This window comes from Homalodisca vitripennis, chromosome 4 (assembly GCF_021130785.1).
Source record: "Homalodisca vitripennis isolate AUS2020 chromosome 4, UT_GWSS_2.1, whole genome shotgun sequence".
Lineage (NCBI taxonomy): Eukaryota > Metazoa > Arthropoda > Insecta > Hemiptera > Cicadellidae > Homalodisca > Homalodisca vitripennis.
The window spans coordinates 195,773,988-195,795,262 of NC_060210.1; the positions used below are offsets into that span (position 1 = coordinate 195,773,988).

Here is a 21,275-nt window from a genome sequence, read left to right on the forward strand (position 1 = left end):
CACAACCCAGACTTGCAATAATATTTTACACACCACTGCACAGCTTCAAGGTAATACCAGCAAAGCAACACTATTGTAATTCTGAATTTTTAAAGCCTATTGTAATGTTTACAGGTAGGATGATGGGTACATCCAGATCAGGAAGGTACTCTGCATTCATGCTTACAAGGGGGTCTGTAAATATCCACATTATCAACTCAAATGGACTATCAACTATTAAAACATTACAAGTATCGGTAGGTACTCTACAAGTTACGCATTCTATGTATACTAGGTTGGGCTATGCAATTTTAATGATGATTTTGTTAGACTTGTTGATGCCAATCTGCCTATCTTTTATTGTATATTTCTCTGCTCACAAGTCTTTTGGTATAAAGAAAGGAGGTATGACAAAGTGTTTTAGTTCTTATTTACACATTAGTTGTCCTTTAAACAATATAAGGCCAAGCATAAAACAATTTAAAATACCAGGATATTTTCATTTCAAATGTTTCAAGCCTGAAACTGAAATTGTATTATTTCAATACAAAGTAAAAACTGACAATTCAGATTCACATGGTTTTAATCCATTGCTCGTACACCCCCTTCTAGTTTAATAAAATAGCCGAAAACTATGTAATGATTTTGCTTTTTATAGCTAACTGAACGCTCGGACGGGTACGGCGCAGAATACATTAAGGAACTTCTTGGAGAATCAAGCTCTTACATTTCAAATTTGCATTATCGTAAGTGATAATGATAATTAATACACTTTTAGTCAATCTAAATAGTTAAAATATTGTAATTATTATCTGTACCGCTATATTTACCGACATATATCTGTACTTATATTTCTCGAGTATTGAGTTCTTCGTTTGCAACCTATAAAAGGGGTTGAGCAGTCTACAGTGCAAGATCACTAAGCACGTATTTACGAAAAGGGACATTATTAAATAGCAATGTCATACTTTAAACATATTTAGGGGAAAGTGCCGTACCTTGGGACAAACGAGTTGGTGCAGTTATCGGTTAACCTAACAATGATCTAAGAGTTCATAGTTCTTTCTTTCACCACCAGAGTAGGTAGTGTAAGATATCAATCTATTTGCTGGCTGTGTTCTCCTTCTGAAGTTGAATTTATGAATTTGCTTGCTTATGGTAAGTAAATATTTTGAATCTTGATTAGCTATTTTTCAAGGTTTCAATTATGTAGTCTAATTATTTTCTGTTGTTAATTTGGTACTAAAGATTTCTGATGCTTGTTTTGCAACTGCTACATTTGAGTAAACATAACCTATAACAGGTTTGTAGTTCAGTTTTGTTTCTTGTGTCTAGTGTTGAACCTTGGGATGTCCCGAGGTACACTTTTCAAAAAATATTCTTAAAGCCATGAGTATTTATTCTTTTATACTTTACCATGGCATTAAATGTGTTTTTAAGCTACCTGCAATATTTAAAGCAATAATTAACCTAAATGTGTGAGCTATCTACAATATCATTTACATTTTATTATGAATTTTAAAAGATATTAAAAGTATATTCCTTATTTTGGATTAAAAATTTAATTATTTACAAATTGTCTGTGGATAATGAGTAAATAGTTACTTCCCTTCCAGTTGTAATTGTAATTATTTTTTTTTATTTACATAGAAGCAAGTCAGGTGCAAAACGTCAGAAGATTGACAAGACAGCCTTGGAGCAGGCAGTCAACGATGTCTTGGAAGGAAAACTGGCAGTTAATAAAGCGGCTGATAAGTATGATTTGAGTAACTCAACCGTAAGCCATACCAGAATTCCTTAAAGAACAAAGGAAAAGAAGAAAGTGGTTCTTTTGAATATGATGCAACAAAAAATGCTGTGAAAAAGGTATTTACAACTATTTAGGAGCTTCATGTTGTTGAATATTTAAAAAAGGCAGCAACTTTGCACCATGGCTTGTCAGCTAAAGACACGTTGCGTTTAGCTTGGCAGTACGCCAATAACCTTACTGAGGAACCAAACAGTACCACCATTCTCCCTCAAGAATGGCGTAACAACGAATGTGCAGGGAAAAACTGGCTTCGTGGCTTTCGTAAACGACATCCTACACTTAGCTTGCGAAAACCCGAGGCCACTAGTCTTGGGGGAGCTACTGCTTTTAACAAGGAAAATGTCAAAATGTTTTTCGATAATATTAAGCTTGTTATGGAGCGCCATAGCTTTACGCCTGCCAAAATAAATAACCTGGATGAGACAGGTATTCAACTGTTCATGTTCCTCCTAAAGTAATTTGTGCTAAGGGGAGTAAACAAGTTGGATCAGTAACATCAGGTGAAGGGGTTTGAATGTAACAGTGATATCCTGTGTAAATGCTATAGGGAACAGCGTACCCCCGATGATCGTCTTCCCTAGGGTAAATTTTAAACAGCATATGTTGATAGGTGCTCCAAATGGATCAATTGGAGGAGCAAACTCTTGTGGTTGGTCTACTGAATCCTTATTTGTAGAATATCTAAGTCACTTCATCAAGAATGTCAAACCAAGTAAGAATGATCCTGTACTCCTTGTACTTGACAACCATGAAACTCACATTTCAATTTGAGTCGCTGAACTTGGCAAAAGAAAATGGAATAGCGATGATTACATTTCCTCGAATCTCCGGTGACTAGTGTAGGTGAGGTAAGACCAGTAGTTTATTCTCCTGTGACCTCATCTAAGGAGATTTCTGAACCATTGACTGATTTAACCCGTCCTTCGATATCAGGTTTGAATAAAACCACATTAACACCGGAAATGGTACGACCTTTTTCCAAGGCAGGGGCCAGGAAAAAAACTTCTCGAAGGAGACAGCATGGTAGAACAAGAACTCTTACAGACACTCCCGAAAAAAATGAAATCATCCAAAGTAAGTTAAAAAAAGGTAAAACAAAGCCACAGCATCTTTTCCAAAAGAATATATTGAAAACTAAAACAAAGAGTAAAATAAAACAAGAATCGTCAAGCTCTGAAGATGAATAAAATTAATCAACTTGCTTTCTGCAGATGATGAAAATTTGGAGGATTTTATAAATGAAATCATAAATGATGAGGAAGAGGCTGTAGGGGAATTTGAATTTGAAGAAGTTGATATAAAAAGTGGAGATTATGTTTTAGTTAAGTTTTCAGGGGAAAGGGCAACAAAGTTTAACATTGTAGAAGTTTTTGGAATGGGTGAATTTTCTTATGAGGTTAATCAATTCACCAAAACTGGTCCTAACACCTTTATTAAGAAGAATGACAAAGTTCATGAAATGGACGAAAGTGACTTTGTGTCAAAGCTTCCGTAGCCAACGCATTTGCGATCTCCCCAAGGGCAAAATTGTGGTGTGAAATTCTCTGTCGATTTCAGTGGTACATGCAGAAATATACATGGCGTGATAATGACTGTTAAGATCCTATCTTAAGTTTTTCACATTTTTAAACATTCCTATTGATAATTTTTCTACTTAATATGTGGAGGAATTTTATATTTTTATTGTAAGGTTCATACTAATTTACTAAAAAAAATTGTATTTGTAAAAAAACCTGTAGTGTTAGTGTTTCAGTTTATATAATATTTTGAGCTCTATGCTGATTTATAAGAAATAAATGAATTATTCTTACAATTTTAAAATTATTATTTACCAGTCCCAAGGTACAACATACACAGAGTTGTACCTTGGGACATATGCAATAAATAATAATAAATAAAGACGTAAATAATAAATATATTTTTATTTATTATTTTAAACAAAAGCCTGTAACTGATTCCCTAAAAAGCTTAAAGGCGTTAGCTTTTTCAAGATTCAATTAATCAAAGATTAATTATTTTATTCCACTAGAACATCGATAGCGTGTATAAAAAGTTATTCTTTCTAGACTGTCCCAAGGTACAGCACTTTCCCCTACTTTATATATCGATTTGTTCGTAAATTTCTCAGTTTAAAGATGTTATAAAAAAGCACCAACACCAGTTTTTTATGTAAAAATGTATACTTTTTTAATACTTAAACAATAAAATACAAAAATGCAGGTATGTAGTTGGTAAGGCCTACAACTTCTTTGGTCTTTGATCAATTAGTAAATATGTATAAAACTTTTGTTGTTTTCTATGTATTGTTTTGATGTTATGTGACTTTCTAGGAATGATTGTTTAAAAACATTCGTACTCTTAGTATTTTTTCCTGTTGTGTCTACACGATTTATAGTTTTATATTGGTAACCACAAAGGGTTTATCCAAATCTTTGTAAATTTTTAAAATCCAATTTGTTCTCAGAATTCGGATATTATTAGCTATTCCGTTCAAGGAATGGTTAAACGGTGGAAGTTTTTTCTTTCGCCAATAAACTAGATTTGAGGTTAACATCATTTGAAGTTTTTATTTGGTAATATTACCCATGGTTATTGTTGTTACTTTTTCATATCACTATTATAATTACAAAAAAAAATAATATAATAATTATATTATAATTTATAATAATATTATAAATATATAATAATAATATTTTAATAAATAAAATTAAAAAATATTATAACATAATATACTATTTTTAATATTATAATTTTACATATTACTGGTATAATAACTATAGTATAAATTTATTGTAATCTCAGCTGTTGTTAGTTCTTTCGCATATTTATTGTTGTAGAGGTCACCCTTGTTGATTACTCTTTGATCTTGTTGTTCGATTTCCTGTTTACTTCTGTAATTGAATTATAGCTGACTTGTTCTTGATCTTGTTAACATTTTGTTCTAAACATTATTTCTTGATATTATTCCTTATTTACTTGATACCAATTATTGTTGGATTATTGTATCATATTATTGTTATTTTTGTTGTACATGATAATGTAAAAGAAAATTTATGTCCTTAAAACGTATTAAAATATTGTTGTGGTCGTAAATTTTCTATCTCTTAAATATGACGTCGTAAAATGGATTTACCGTTGAGAATAAAAAAATCCACAAATAAACTAACGTATACCATGTTGGGTGAAATTTTCCTAAGCTTTTTTAAATACTTAAATCTGTCTGTTAACATTTACCTCCTTATATATTAAGTGGATATATATTGCACTCAGCTTGTAAAAATATGGTAGGCGTGCTTTTTATAGCTCTGATTGCATTTTAATAGCTAAATTTTGTATCTCATATAATTAAAAAAAATCTTTCAATCCTTGCATTAATCAAGATAAAACTACAAAAATTTAGTCTAGGTTTTATAAGGGCTTTATACATTCGTAAAACCAAATCAGGATGGAAACTGTTACTCCCTAATGATTTAATAATGCCACTATCCTTAACTTAACAGATCTTGCATCTGTTTTCAATGTGAGATCTTAGATTAAACTTATTATCTTATATGACTTCCAAGTATTGTTCGACTACAGGTATTTCTCTACCATCCACTTTAAGATATACAGGGCCTACATTTAATGTTTATATAAAAGGTTATTATTTACTTTTACACTGGTAAATTTCAAATATAAATTTTCAAATGTTTCCTCAAGAGCATTTTGAGCATTAGTTTGAGTTTTAACCCAGTCAATCCGTGCCAATGTAGTATAAAGGAAAATCATCCGCGTATTTTAATGACTTGACTGGACTTATCATGAAATTATTTATCCATGCAGTATAAATTGAAAACAATCTTGGACTCGAAATATTCTCTTTTATGGCCCGTTCTCTATCGGTTAACCATTGATGATAATACTTAACTAATTTATTAGAAATTCCAAACCCTTCTATCTTTCTACGTAGAACAGGAATGGAAACATTTTCATGCGCACCACTAATGCATAGTGATGTGGCCATTATCGACTCACTTAGAGATAGTTCGGTGTGCATTTATGATAAAAAATGTCAATATTCTCGTATAACATTACAGCCTCTTTTCCTTCGAAAACCATATTGTGTATCCGGTATGATCTTCATTTTTTCTTAACCCCTCTGACCCATTTTTAATCGTAGTATTCAAATTTTTAACCATGCACGAAACCTTATTTTTATCAGGAGAAGGTTACAATAGACCAATACCTTTTTTCAACATGGATATTCCATCTATCATTAAATATCTTCAAGATAATAATGCATTCGATGGTAAGTACTTCTTATTTTATAGTTTATACCATCTAAACCTGGGAAAGTATCCCTCTTTTTAGAGTAAATTGCCAATTCTAGTTCCTCAATTGTAAAGTTCATCCATAAACCACAATTAGGGTTAACCAGTTTAAAATGTGTGTAATTGAACTACTTCATATTCATTTGGAAGAAAATTATTCCACGAATAAGAAACAACCCCTTGATTCTTATTACCATTTAATTCGAACTCATTGTTGGTACATACATCATTGTATTTAAATTTTTGCACTAATTTTCAAGCAATTGAAGAAGTGAAGGAAACAGGATTTTTCCAGACATTTGCAATTGTTCAGTGAAACAAGAAATCAGTAACACACCTTTTGTTTCACTGAACGGTGGCAAATTTCGGGGAAAATCCTGTTTCCTTCACAATCCTTCCATCGTCAAAAACAACCTTCAAACAAAAAAATTGAAGAAGATTTATGTTCGCTTCTGGCATTAAAATATTCACCCAGCCTACTGGCTTCGCCTTTTGTACCACATCCCAGCTTTTAGTTGAGGAATTTTCGGTAACTAATAGCTGACAGGTCATTTTTAAATTTAAAAAAAGTAGAAAGTTCTTTGAGCTACTACTAGAGAATACTCGTCTGTCCACCAAGACTTTGGAAAACGTATCAATGTTTATACTAATCTATTACATTTGTCGATATTTGGAATAAGTGGAGTCAAATTTTGTACAAATATTGAATAACCGCCATATTGAAACTTTTCATTGGTTAAGACTAGTTAACTCACCCATCCATGCCAAGTGTAAATACGGTCTCTGTACCAAGTGTAGTATGAATATATTAGAAATTACGGCAGTGAAAGTGTTCTAAAACTTACATCGTATTACATAAGCCTATGATTTATTCTGATATTTTAGCGTCAAACGTATGTTAGTGAAAAGGCCTCAAGTTGCACCAAATTGAACAAAAGCTTAAAAATGTTGAAGAAATTAGGAAAATTAAATTTATGAATACAACTTTTAAAATAAAATAACAGTTTAACTAGTTTAAAATTATCTGAGCTATCAGATGGCTTTAACATGTAAGAAACCAATTTTAAAATGAAAACTGTTATAAAAAAAACTGTTGTTCCAATTCTTTAATTGCATTATTTTATGATTAATTTATTAGATTTCAATGATACGTAACGTTTTAATGAATCATAAATAGTTGGGAAGTAAATCTCTAAAATATGCAATTGTTAATACTGTAGAAATCAATTGGTGTTCTTGATGGACTTAGCCTTGATTTTAACCTACTTACTTGGAGATGAATGGTTGTTGGAGGTATTTAAATTTTAAGTACACATCAATTACAAAACCGTGATTAAATTAATATTTTTATTTCAGTTTTTCAATAATTGTGTCTGGGATAAACTACATTATGAATAGTTTAGCAATCTTTGTAACATAAGTCTAACGATCTATTTTTTATTATCTTCTTCTATATATATAAAAATGAATGTTTGTGTGTTTGTCCTTTATGGAATCGTGAACTATTGGACCGATCATGATGAAAATTTGTACGTATATGTATTTTTCCACGGAGAAGGTTTATAAGCTATGCCCATCCCTTTCCCGATTCAGGATTCCGCCCCACTGGTTACAGAAATACCCATAAGAAATGCATTGCAGCAAACATATGTTAACGTCTTTTCAAATTTTTAATCAGCTGTTCTTTGTAAACATATATTACACTTATAGTTTTAAAGCATAGAGTAAGCTTAAGAGAAACGACAAATTTTGTTTAAACTGTTTCTGCAATCACTGTTAAACATAGACTTTACTATCCAGATAATACAATTCAAATTTGACGTAAAAATTCACCTTTAACTGCAATATTTATTTAATATAAACCATGCTCATGCTTGATCAGAAGAGCAATGCAGATATCATAATTACTATCTTACGTTGGCTACAAATATAAAGAATGTTATAAAATCAACCTTAGTTGTTTTTTTTTTGACAGAAGTATGGTTCTCAAAACTCCGTGTGTACATATTCTCTTGATCGAGACAACAAAGCAAGCTCAATCGTGGCATCGGAGATATAACTAATTTAATCTAAAATTTATTATAGTAAAAAAAAAATTTACTAAGTAATATAAGGACTTCGGTTCTTAAGATTTGCGTGCGAAGCCGTGGGTAACAGCTAGATAGAGGCAGGAATATGGTACATACCTTCATAATACGCCCAAGAGGCTCACGATGGAACGACTATCAATTATCTCAGCAATGTTTAGAATGTGATAGAAAAAGAATAAGTGAATATAGTGTACTGTTTTCAACGGGAAATTGCGTGCGAAGCCGCGGGCAACTTTTGCAAAAAATTATTGAAATGCGCAGCAAAGCGCGCCGGGCCCGCTAGTAGGTTATAAAAAACCTAGGGTGATATTTTTTACTATAGGTACTGCTAGGATGATGTTTTTACTATAGGTACTGCTAGGATGATGTTTTTATTATAGGTACTGCTAGGATGATATTTTATAACAGGTACTGTTAGGATGATATTTTACTATAGGCACTGCTAGGTTGATGTTTTTATTATAGGTACTGCTAGGATGATATTTTATAACAGGTACTGTTAGGATGATATTTTACTATAGGCACTGCTAGGTTGATGTTTTTATTATAGTTACTGCTAGGATGATATTTTATAACATGTACTGTTAGGATGATATTTTACTATAGGCACTGCTAGGTTGATGTTTTTATTATAGGTACTGCTAGGATGATATTTTATAACAGGTACTGTTAGGATGATATATTACTATAGGCACTGCTAGGTTGATGTTTTTATTATAGTTACTGCTAGGATGATATTTTATAACATGTACTGTTAGGATGATATTTTACTATAGGTACTTTTAGGACGATATTTATTATAGGAACTGCTAGGTTGATGTTTTTATTATAGGTACTGCTAGGATGATATATTACTATAGGCACTGCTAGGTTGATGTTTTTATTATAGTTACTGCTAGGATGATATTTTATAACATGTACTGTTAGGATGATATTTTACTATAGTTACTTTTAGGGGATATTTTATAACAGGTACTGCTAAGATGATGTTTTTGTAGGTACTGCTAGGATGATATTTTATAACAGGTACTGTTAGGATGATGTTTTTATTATAGGTATTGTTAGGATGATATTTATTATAGGAACTGCTAGGATGATGTTTTTATTATAGGTACTGCTAGGATGATATCAGTCATTTCAGAGATCCTGCGCGAAGAAGACAAGAAGGATACTCTAGATCAGTTAATCGATCAGATGTCAAGGGTAAGTAAGATATTACGTAGCAGTGACTGTAATTCATCATTAAGCCGTACTTTAGTAAGTAATACTTCAGTAAGCAGTAAGCTTGTAATTGCCGCAAAGGGATGATCAAACGTGTTAAAGTAAGCAGCACATTCTGATTGAGTTGAGTGCAACCATTTGTAAATCCAGCTCAATCGATATCGCAGGTCCTGGTCCTTTTAACGTCTTGTTTGCTTTGGCAGCTCTAACCTGCGCAATATAGTTTTCCGTTCCATTAAACGATATCCAACATTAGTATGACATCTTGTGTTAAAATTAAAACCCTTTCATTTAATTTTATTCTCTATTTTTGTTTGTTAAAAAAAACCCTGTTTAATTTTATTCTCTATTTTTGTTTGTTAAAAAAAAACCCTGCGAAAATGAGATTATACAGGATAAAATATGAAAGAGAAATTGGGGAATAATAATATAAACAAGTTACTACAGACTAACAGCACAGCGCTGTCGGAGGGTCATCATCATAGGCGACTCGCCACGATCCGTACTCCATTAAAGAGGCAATGCAGATAACACCAGAGTCGTTTGATTAGCGTAAAGACTCCCATACAACCGAGCGAGGTATCTGCAGTATTAATGTCATTTTGAAAACTAGAACGGAATAGTTTGAAAACTTTGAGGGAGTTAAAAGCTAATAAAAAAGGTTAGAGTTGTATATAACATTAAGCTGAAATGTTTGTTATTAATTAAAAATTGTATAACATGACTGTACTGTATAAGAGTGATGTGTCAAAGCCTAGAAAAACTACCATACGGTGTATTGTAATTGATATTAAAATCAAATAACCATTCATTCTTCTTATTATATATTATTACCGTTATTTATAGTAAATAATGAAAATGTCAAACTCGACACAAGCCGGCAATTCTGCGATTTAGCATATTTTGTAAGTTGTAGGACATAAGAAATGGATATTTTGTATCGGCTAATGCGAATAGGCTTTTGGGGTACAAAAAGGACACACACACGTTTAGGATACATAAAGTATTAAATGTTAGGCAAATAAATTCTTTAATTAAATTTTAAGATATAGTATAAGTCGGTAAAGCATTGACATTATACGTTAGTACCCATACGACTCACATTACGTGTGAACCCAGAGGAAAGGCTCCTTCTGGCTGGACAGCTTTCAGTGTGACCTACTCTGGGTGGCTATGCGTCACTTACATCACGGTAACCGAGCTGCACGTAACTGACCGCAAATATCGAAATGTTTGAGTGTAAGGGTGAATCGACGGTCTACTATACTGCGGAGGTCGATTGTAGGAGTGGATGGAGGTCCCATGAGAACGTTGGCTGCTACGACCGGCCCAGCGTATCCGACTTCGGTTGATTGTGTCGGGGCCGGTTTTTCATATTTTGTTTGCGTGTATTTCGACTATACATAAAGGCCGGGCCGGGCTAGGCCGCAGTGGGTGGGTGCAGCGGTGTAGCAAAGGGGGGGAGACGGGGGCGGGCCGCACCGGGTGTCACCTTTTTTGGGTGACACCCACCCGGTCTCTCAACTTAATGGTAGTCGAGCTGCTTCCCGAATTGAACATGATAATCGTCTTGTTTCCTTGTTAGTTGGCAGCTTCTGCACATCTTACCATGATGCTACTTTCAAATCTATCCGAATCGGTAAACCTGCCGTGGGGAAATCTAGGCCTCTCAAAGTCATTTTTTACCGAGCCTAATGTGGTCTTTGCTTTTTCTAAGAACTTTGATAAAAGTGTTCTGAACAATCTTGACCCACTACTGAGTAAAGTGAGTTTTTCACGCGACCGTACTGCTGCTGAAAGAACGAATCTCTCTGAACTGAGATCTTTGCTTAAGGAGAGAACTGATAAGGGTGAGACTGATCTCACCATTAAATATGTAAATGGTATCCCCAAGATAGTGAAGCAATATAACAAAAAAAACTGAGCGTTGGGAGTAGCAGTCTTTTGGTTTATTACCAAAATGTTAACGGACTTCGAACGAAACTTAATGTACTTCGCAAGGCTGTTACTACCTGTATATATGACATACTTATCCTAACTGAAACCAACTTGTTCTCAGACATTAGTGATCTGGAATTGGGGTTTACTAATTACAATGTTTTTCGCAGCGACCGTTCACTTCATACGAGTCTCAAATCTAGTGGTGGTGGTGTCCTCATTGCTACCAAGGAACACTTGCATGTGAATGTTATTATTACCTCTGTTGTAGACATTGAATCTGTTTTTCTTCGTGTTGGGTCCCTTAATCCTGTATTGATTGGAGGAACTTATATCCCTCCCCAGCAAAACTCCGTAGTCTATAGTAAATTCTGTGATGCTGTTGATGAAGTGATGTCAGTTTGTTCTAATCCCCATTCTATACTCTTCGCCGGTGACTTTAACTTACCGGATGTGAATTGGACTGCTCCTGATCTTGTTGCTGTTGGTGGGAGTTCGAAGTGCCTTATTGACACGGCACTCGCTTTTCAGCTGTCACAGGTTAACACTATCAAGAATGGGCGTGGAGTTATTCTGGACTTGCTCTTTAGTTCCAACCATTCACTAATTGTATCTCCCGCTTTCGATTCTATATTACCACAGGAATCTGCCCATCCTGCTTTATCCTGTGAAATCTCGATAGTCAAGATATCGTCTAAACATATGGGTTCAATTCGAGACTTTCGACGCTGCAACATTGAGAAGATCTCCAATGAACTTTACCATGCATTGGGTCCTGTTTCCTTCCATTTTCCTGATGTCATTGAGTCTTTCAACAACTTTGTCAATACCATTCATGGAATCGTAGTAAGGAATACACCTTTAAAGAAAACCGGTAAATCAAGATTCCCTTGCTGGTTCTCACCGGAGTTGAAGGACTTAGTAATTGGAAAGAAAATTTGTCACAAAAGGTTCAAATCTACTTCCAGCCCTAATGACTACATCGAATTTAGTCGTCTTAGAGATCTTTGCAAAGAGTTAAGCTCTCAGTGTTTCAGTAACTATATCGATTATGTTAATGGTATGATCCCTCTTAACATCAGAGCTTTTTGGAGTTTCGTTGACAGTGTCAGGGGTTCAACGGAATCTGCGGACACCTACTACCTGGATAACAGCTCGGCGTCGTCGCCAGAAGGCATCTGTAACCTTTTCGCCGAGCATTTTTCTTCCGTTTATAACTCGTCTCCAGGTCCCATTCCTCAATACCATTATCTTTCGGAGATTAATATTTCTTCTTGTGTTCTCACTGAGGGTGACGTAGAGCGTAAACTTGCTTCTCTTGACCCTTTCAAGGGAACCGGTCCTGATGAGATACCACCGATGGTTTTGAAGCATTGTAGTGCCCTACTTGCACCTCAACTTACTGTGCTTCTCAATAAACTTCTGGAGCAGGGAATCTTTCCTGATAGCCTGAAGTCCAGTTACGTGGTTCCTATCCACAAATCATCTACGCTGACTAATGTTCGTAACTATCGGCCCATTGTTATTCAGCCTGCCCTGGGCAAGATTTTTGAGTCTCTCGTACTTGATCGCATTAGTTTTGCCTTCAGGAGTACTCTTATTCATGAGCAGCACGGCTTCACACCTGGTAGGTCTACAGTCACCAATCTCGTTCTATATCAGGACTACATTTTTTTTATCTTCTTTTCAAAACCACAGTCAAGTCGACAGTGTTTATATTGACTTCTCGAAGGCTTTTGACACGGTCAGTCATCCACATCTCTTGGCTAAGATGGAGGCTCATGGTGTTTTGGGCAGCCTTCTTCAGTGGTTCCGTTCATATCTATCAAATCGGTCCATGACTGTAAAATTTTCTGGTGCCACCTCCCGACCTTTTCTTGCTACCTCTGGCGTACCACAGGGTTCCCACTTGGGTCCCTTTTTATTCACTTTATTTATCAATGACATCATTGACTGTATCGATGTTAAATGTTTATTGTTTGCTGATGACATAAAAATATTCACATCCGTTTCAACCCTGCAGGATTGCTTAAAACTTCAACGTTGCCTTCTTGGATTGGATGATTGGTGTGTGCAGAACAGTCTTAAGTTGAACATTGCTAAATGCGCAGTCACCACCTTTCACCGTTCCTCCGCTCCTATACTGTTTGATTACATACTCAATAACTCTGCTCTCATTCGTAAAACTTCTATTAGAGATCTTGGAATCATAATCTCCCACAGTCTTGGCCCTGAATCCCACATTGATGCCATCACCACTAAAGCCTCTCGTAATCTGGGATTTCTGATCAGAACTTCAAGAAGCGGACTGAGTGTTGCAGCTATGAAGTTTATCTTTACTGCTCTGGTGAGGTCAGTGCTTGAATATGGCAGCGTCGTCTGGTCGCCCTATCAGGTTGGTCATATCCAGCAGCTCCAAAGTGTCCAGGATCGCTTCTTGCGGGTGGTTGGAGTCAGATGTGGATTTGAATGCAGAACTGTGCCATTGGAGGATTTGGGGATTTCCTTGGGTTTGAACTCGCTTGTGAAGCGTAGACAACTTTTAGATGTGGTTTTTCTCCATAAACTAATTAACGGAGACGTGAATTGTCCAGAACTGCTCAGGCGGATCGACTTCCGAGTGCCTCATCAGACCAGGTCCCTTCACACTTTCTGCCGTCGTGTCTACTCAACCAATTATGTACATCACAGCACTATCCCGAGACTTCACAGACTTGGAAACCTCGTCTCCTCCCGGCATGACTTTTGCAGTGATAGTGTTATGCACCTGAAAAAACATTTTCTTTTGATGTAGACATTGACACCTGGCTCATTGTAATATGTGTATATATTTATTTCTTTCTATTTTTTCCTCTACTCTTTTCTACATGCATACATTTGATTCTTTTTTTCCCTTTCATTGTTATAAATTATTCCTATGTAGTATATGTGTAAGTGCAGATGGATGTATATTTGATCGTATAATTACTGTTACTATTTATTATTGTTGCTATGCTATTATTGTTATTTTCTATATAGTCTATTGTATATGTTATTGTTATGTTGTAGCAATTTATTTTGGCATTGTTATTAATTTATAATGTGGATCGTTTTTATTGGCTCATTGTTGAATATAAGAATATCTTATTGTTTTTTACATGTACTAATGGTGTTACCGTAGATAAATAAATAAACTTTATACAAACGAACAAAATAAATAAATCGTTAGCACAAAAATGTCTTTTCCAGGGAAACCTCCACTAGGGCAGCTCTATGTATAATTCAGGGATTCCCGCAAAAGAACCTGACACTATCGTGGGGGATTCCCCGTCCCATACTCACGATCTTTAACGTTTCAGTTGCAACATTTCTCATTTCTTTCGTGAAGTGTGTTGTTGCGTGTCTATAGCTTCATGTGAGACGATTTTCAGTAAATTATAATTAATAAAAAAACTATTTGAGGGAAAAAATGACAAAATCGCGGCTTGTAAATCTGGGTATATCAGCCATCGAACACGAGGCAATACAAAATATAAATTTAGATGAAGTTATTGCAGCTGTCAAAACTAGAAAGAAGAAATTTTAATTGTATAACAACCCTTTTTATGTCTTAGTTATTATTGCTTTGCTATTTCTTTAACATTATAAGTAATAAATTATCCATGACCTTTATCATATAAAATGTATTCCTTTTTACTTTCGATGGGGTGACACCACCAACTTCCGCATCGGGTGCCACCCAAAGTAGCTACGCCACTGGATGTCATTGACCCCTATGTTGCCCATCCTAAATATCGATTAGGAAGTAAGCGCATAGATGATTTTAGAAATAAGACGTTTCCCATCATTAATCGTTACAAGGTTCACTGTTTCAAAAGTTTTTAAAATATATTAAAACTATCTTTTATTACTTTCAGGTGTCTATCATAGCTGCCCCGGACATGTTCCTGTCCCTTTCAACAATGAAGATTCTGCTCCGCGAAGTTACGCACATGGGTATAATCAAACTGGACCACAGGCTTGTTTATAATGTTGCGCAGATATTGAAAAATATCGCACACAAATATGCATCAATAGCTTTCGATAGTACTCACACTCCGAAACTGAAACCAATTGAAATTCATCAACTTTCAAAGTAAGCTGTTTTTACGTATTTAATACTACTAGCTGTTTCCCGCGGCTTCGCACGCTTTTCGCAAGCTTTGCCCGTGTATGTGCACTTCTGGTTCAAATGAATTATATTTCCAACGACGATGAAGAGTTTATATTGTTGCCACGATCAAGAAAATCTGTCAAAAGTGTAACTTATGTTTATAGCCATTGTCTACGTACATGTACTTTATTATAAAGTGGTCTAACACTAAAGCTTTAAGTTCAAGCAGAAATGTATTTTGAAGACAAATTCAAAGCTTAGCGCCTTCAAATAGTTTTTTGCTATTTAATATACTTAACTGTCTCGTAATCGCAGTTTATAGTGTACAGGCGTTTTAAAAACTTGTAACTTTTGCAGTGCCGCCTGGTGGCGAGATACATCAATAGGCATAGCATATAAACCTTCTCCGTCGAAAAATAAATATACATACAAATTTTCATAATGATCGTTCAAATAGTTTACGATTCTATAAAGGACATACATACAAACAGCGAAACAGCCACATCTCTAAAAGTATGCCTATGTTACTTCCAGGAACGTGTAGAATCACTGTACAAAATTTCACGATGTTTCGTGCATTGGTTCCAGAGTTATAACGAAACATACAAACAAACATTCGCATTTATATATATATAGATGTATCGTGAAGATAATATGCAATCTATCGACATAACGTAATAAAGGCCAGGAGCCGAGGGGCAAACTTGTACTGTACGACCACACAACCTGGCCTATCATGAAATCGATAGATTGGTTTCCCATGGTCGGTCTCAATCACCGACCTTTATCTTTCTAGATTGTTTATGTGTCTGACGATGTGATAACTATTCGTTATGCGATTGAAGGTGAGATAACTATTGTTTATGTGTCTGACGATGTGATAACTATTCGTTATGCGATTGAAGGTGAGATAACTATTATTTATGTGTCTGAGGATGAGATAACTATTCGTTATGCGATTGAAGGTGAGATAACTATTATTTATGTGTCTGAAGATGAGATAACTATTCGTTATGCGATTGAAGGTGAGATAACTATTACTTATGTGTCTGACGATGAGATAACTATTCGTTATGCGATTGAAGGTGAGATAATTATTGTTTATGTGTCTGAAGATGAGATAACTATTCGTTATGCGATTGAAGGTGAGATAACTATTACTTATGTGTCTGACGATGAGATAACTATTCGTTATGCGATTGAAGGTGAGATAACTATTACTTATGTGTCTGACGATGAGATAACTATTCGTTATGCGATTGAAGGTGAGATAACTATTACTTATGTGTCTGACGATGAGATAACTATTCGTTATGCGATTGAAGGTGAGATAATTATTGTTTATGTGTCTGACGATGAGATAACTATTCGTTATGCGATTGAAGGTGAGATAACTATTACTTATGTGTCTGACGATGAGATAACTATTCGTTATGCGATTGAAGGTGAGATAACGATTATTTATGTGTCTGACGATGAGATAACTATTCGTTATGCGATTGAAGGTGAGATAACTATTACTTATGTGTCTGACGATGAGATAACTATTCGTTATGCGATTGAAGGTGAGATAACTATTGTTTATGTGTCTGACGATGAGATAACTATTCGTTATGCGATTGAAGGTGAGATAACTATTACTTATGTGTCTGACGATGAGATAACTATTCGTTATGCGATTGAAGGTGAGATAACTATTACTTATGTGTCTGACGATGAGATAACTATTCGTTATGCGATTGAAGGTGAGATAACTATTGTTTATGTGTCTGACGATGAGATAACTATTCGTTATGCGATTGAAGGTGAGATAACTATTGTTTATGTGTCTGACGATGAGATAACTATTCGTTATGCGATTGAAGGTGAGATAACTATTGTTTATGTGTCTGACGATGAGATAACTATTCGTTATGCGATTGAAGGTGAGATAACTATTACTTATGTGTCTGACGATGAGATAACTATTCGTTATGCGATTGAAGGTGAGATAACTATTACTTATGTGTCTGACGATGAGATAACTATTCGTTATGCGATTGAAGGTGAGATAACTATTGTTTATGTGTCTGACGATGAGATAACTATTCGTTATGCGATTGAAGGTGAGATAACTATTGTTTATGTGTCTGACGATGAGATAACTATTCGTTATGCGATTGAAGGTGAGATAACTATTACTTATGTGTCTGACGATGAGATAACTATTCGTTATGCGATTGAAGGTGAGATAACTATTACTTATGTGTCTGACGATGAGATAACTATTCGTTATGCGATTGAAGGTGAGATAACTATTACTTATGTGTCTGACGATGAGATAACTATTCGTTATGCGATTGAAGGTGAGATAACTATTACTTATGTGTCTGACGATGAGATAACTATTCGTTATGCGATTGAAGGTGAGATAACTATTACTTATGTGTCTGACGATGAGATAACTATTCGTTATGCGATTGAAGGTGAGATAACTATTACTTATGTGTCTGACGATGAGATAACTATTCGTTATGCGATTGAAGGTGAGATAATTATTGTTTATGTGTCTGACGATGAGATAACTATTCGTTATGCGATTGAAGGTGAGATAACTATTGTTTATGTGTCTGACGATGAGATAACTATTCGTTATGCGATTGAAGGTGAGATAACTATTGTTTATGTGTCTGACGATGAGATAACTATTCGTTATGCGATTGAAGGTGAGATAACTATTACTTATGTGTCTGACGATGAGATAACTATTCGTTATGCGATTGAAGGTGAGATAACTATTGTTTATGTGTCTGACGATGAGATAACTATTCGTTATGCGATTGAAGGTGAGATAACTATTACTTATGTGTCTGACGATGAGATAACTATTCGTTATGCGATTGAAGGTGAGATAACTATTGTTTATGTGTCTGACGATGAGATAACTATTCGTTATGCGATTGAAGGTGAGATAACTATTGTTTATGTGTCTGACGATGAGATAACTATTCGTTATGCGATTGAAGGTGAGATAACTATTGTTTATGTGTCTGACGATGAGATAACTATTCGTTATGCGATTGAAGGTGAGATAACTATTACTTATGTGTCTGACGATGAGATAACTATTCGTTATGCGATTGAAGGTGAGATAACTATTACTTATGTGTCTGACGATGAGATAACTATTCGTTATGCGATTGAAGGTGAGATAACTATTGTTTATGTGTCTGACGATGAGATAACTATTCGTTATGCGATTGAAGGTGAGATAACTATTGTTTATGTGTCTGACGATGAGATAACTATTCGTTATGCGATTGAAGGTGAGATAACTATTACTTATGTGTCTGACGATGAGATAACTATTCGTTATGCGATTGAAGGTGAGATAACTATTACTTATGTGTCTGACGATGAGATAACTATTCGTTATGCGATTGAAGGTGAGATAATTATTGTTTATGTGTCTGACGATGAGATAACTATTCGTTATGCGATTGAAGGTGAGATAACTATTGTTTATGTGTCTGACGATGAGATAACTATTCGTTATGCGATTGAAGGTGAGATAACTATTACTTATGTGTCTGACGATGAGATAACTATTCGTTATGCGATTGAAGGTGAGATAACTATTACTTATGTGTCTGACGATGAGATAAACTATTCGTTATGCGATTGAAGGTGAGAGTGTGAACTATTACTATTGTTATGCGAAGGTGAGATAACTATTGACGATGAGATAACTATTCGTTATGCGATTGAAGGTGAGATAACTATTGTTTATGTGTCTGACGATGAGATAACTATTCGTTATGCGATTGAAGGTGAGATAACTATTGTTTATGTGTCTGACGATGAGATAACTATTCGTTATGCGATTGAAGGTGAGATAACTATTACTTATGTGTCTGACGATGAGATAACTATTCGTTATGCGATTGAAGGTGAGATAACTATTACTTATGTGTCTGACGATGAGATAACTATTCGTTATGCGATTGAAGGTGAGATAACTATTGTTTATGTGTCTGACGATGAGATAACTATTCGTTATGCGATTGAAGGTGAGATAACTATTACTTATGTGTCTGACGATGAGATAACTATTCCTTATGCGATTGAAGGTGAGATAACTATTACTTATGTGTCTGACGATGAGATAACTATTCGTTATGCGATTGAAGGTGAGATAATTATTGTTTATGTGTCTGACGATGAGATAACTATTCGTTATGCGATTGAAGGTGAGATAACTATTACTTATGTGTCTGACGATGAGATAACTATTCGTTATGCGATTGAAGGTGAGATAACGATTATTTATGTGTCTGACGATGAGATAACTATTCGTTATGCGATTGAAGGTGAGATAACTATTACTTATGTGTCTGACGATGAGATAACTATTCGTTATGCGATTGAAGGTGAGATAACTATTGTTTATGTGTCTGACGATGTGATAACTATTCGTTATTGCGATTGAAGGTGAGATAACTATTGTTTATGTGTCTGACGATGAGATAACTATTCGTTATGCGATTGAAGGTGAGATAACTATTACTTATGTGTCTGACGATGAGATAACTATTCGTTATGAGATTGAAGGTGAGATAACTATTACTTATGTGTCTGACGATGAGATAACTATTCGTTATGCGATTGAAGGTGAGATAACTATTACTTATGTGTCTGACGATGAGATAACTATTCGTTATGCGATTGAAGGTGAGATAACTATTGTTTATGTGTCTGACGATGAGATAACCTGTCTGTGACTTTAGCATTTTTTATCAATACCATCGACCTCGTACTGTACTGTATTAATGTGTCTGTTGGTGGTATAACTATTCGTTATGCGTTTGAATGTGAGATAACAATTTATTTATGAATGTGAAGGTGAGATAACCTGTCTGTGACTTTAGCATTTTTTTATCAATACCATCGACCTCGTACTGTACTGTATTAATGTGTCTGTTGGTGAGATAACTATTCGTTAGGTGTCTGACGGTCGGGTATAATTGTAAGAGCAAGAAAAATATAATATGAGAAAAACGTTGTTTCATATTTCAACCTGTTCTATAAAAGCTTAAAATTGAGCTTATACAATGAAAGTTGGCTCTCCACTGTCAGAAACACAGCTGACTTTGAGTAGGCACAAACAGAGGTAACAACACTACTTAAAAGAAACAAAACAATTAGTATTAGTTTGTTTTTGGGCTTTAATGATATCGCACATAGCCACAAGAGAGCCCTTGCGGATGGGGGACCAGTCAGATGCATGCTGTGGGAATTACAATTCAGCTGAATCACGTCTGCTCTTCTATTATGGAACATTAATTATTCCTGCAAAAAATATATAACAGAGAATTGAAAAACTTTGGGGTGGACGGTGAAATTTAAAATGTACCTTTTTGTAGTCGTCTATCACTTAAACGAGTTTTAACTAATTAGTTTGATATTGTTCTTTAAGCACATGATACTTTGTGCGTTACTGGCAAATTATACGTAATACTAATGATGTCATTCTGTACTGTGTTGACTCCAGGAACTTTTTAGACTGTGTTGACATCGCAGTCCTTGCCCGTGATGAAAGTATAACGCTTGCCCCAGAAGAAGATGTTGACTATAAAGCTTTGAATAATGTAAGTTTCGTCCAAAAAGATGAGTACAATATAGGCTATATCTAACTCATTTCACTACTTAGACAAATTTGATTCATGAATATTTCTAAACATATAATTTAGGGCTTGTCAATTTTGTGTACTGAGGGTTTATTTAATTTTAATATTACAACTGCAAGATTTGAAAAT

General features: G+C 34.8%; 1 protein-coding gene across 1 annotated transcript in view; it reads left to right on the plus strand.

Moving 5' to 3' along the window:
* LOC124360850 overlaps nt 1–21,275 on the plus strand; it is a 125,746-nt gene that overhangs the window by 97,705 nt on the left and 6,766 nt on the right. The window contains exons 10-14 of the mRNA XM_046814799.1: nt 115–236; nt 638–725; nt 9,301–9,392; nt 15,245–15,462; nt 21,011–21,107. Coding sequence (XP_046670755.1) covers nt 115–236; nt 638–725; nt 9,301–9,392; nt 15,245–15,462; nt 21,011–21,107 — 617 coding nt within the window. The remainder of the gene's footprint in view (nt 1–114; nt 237–637; nt 726–9,300; nt 9,393–15,244; nt 15,463–21,010; nt 21,108–21,275) is intronic.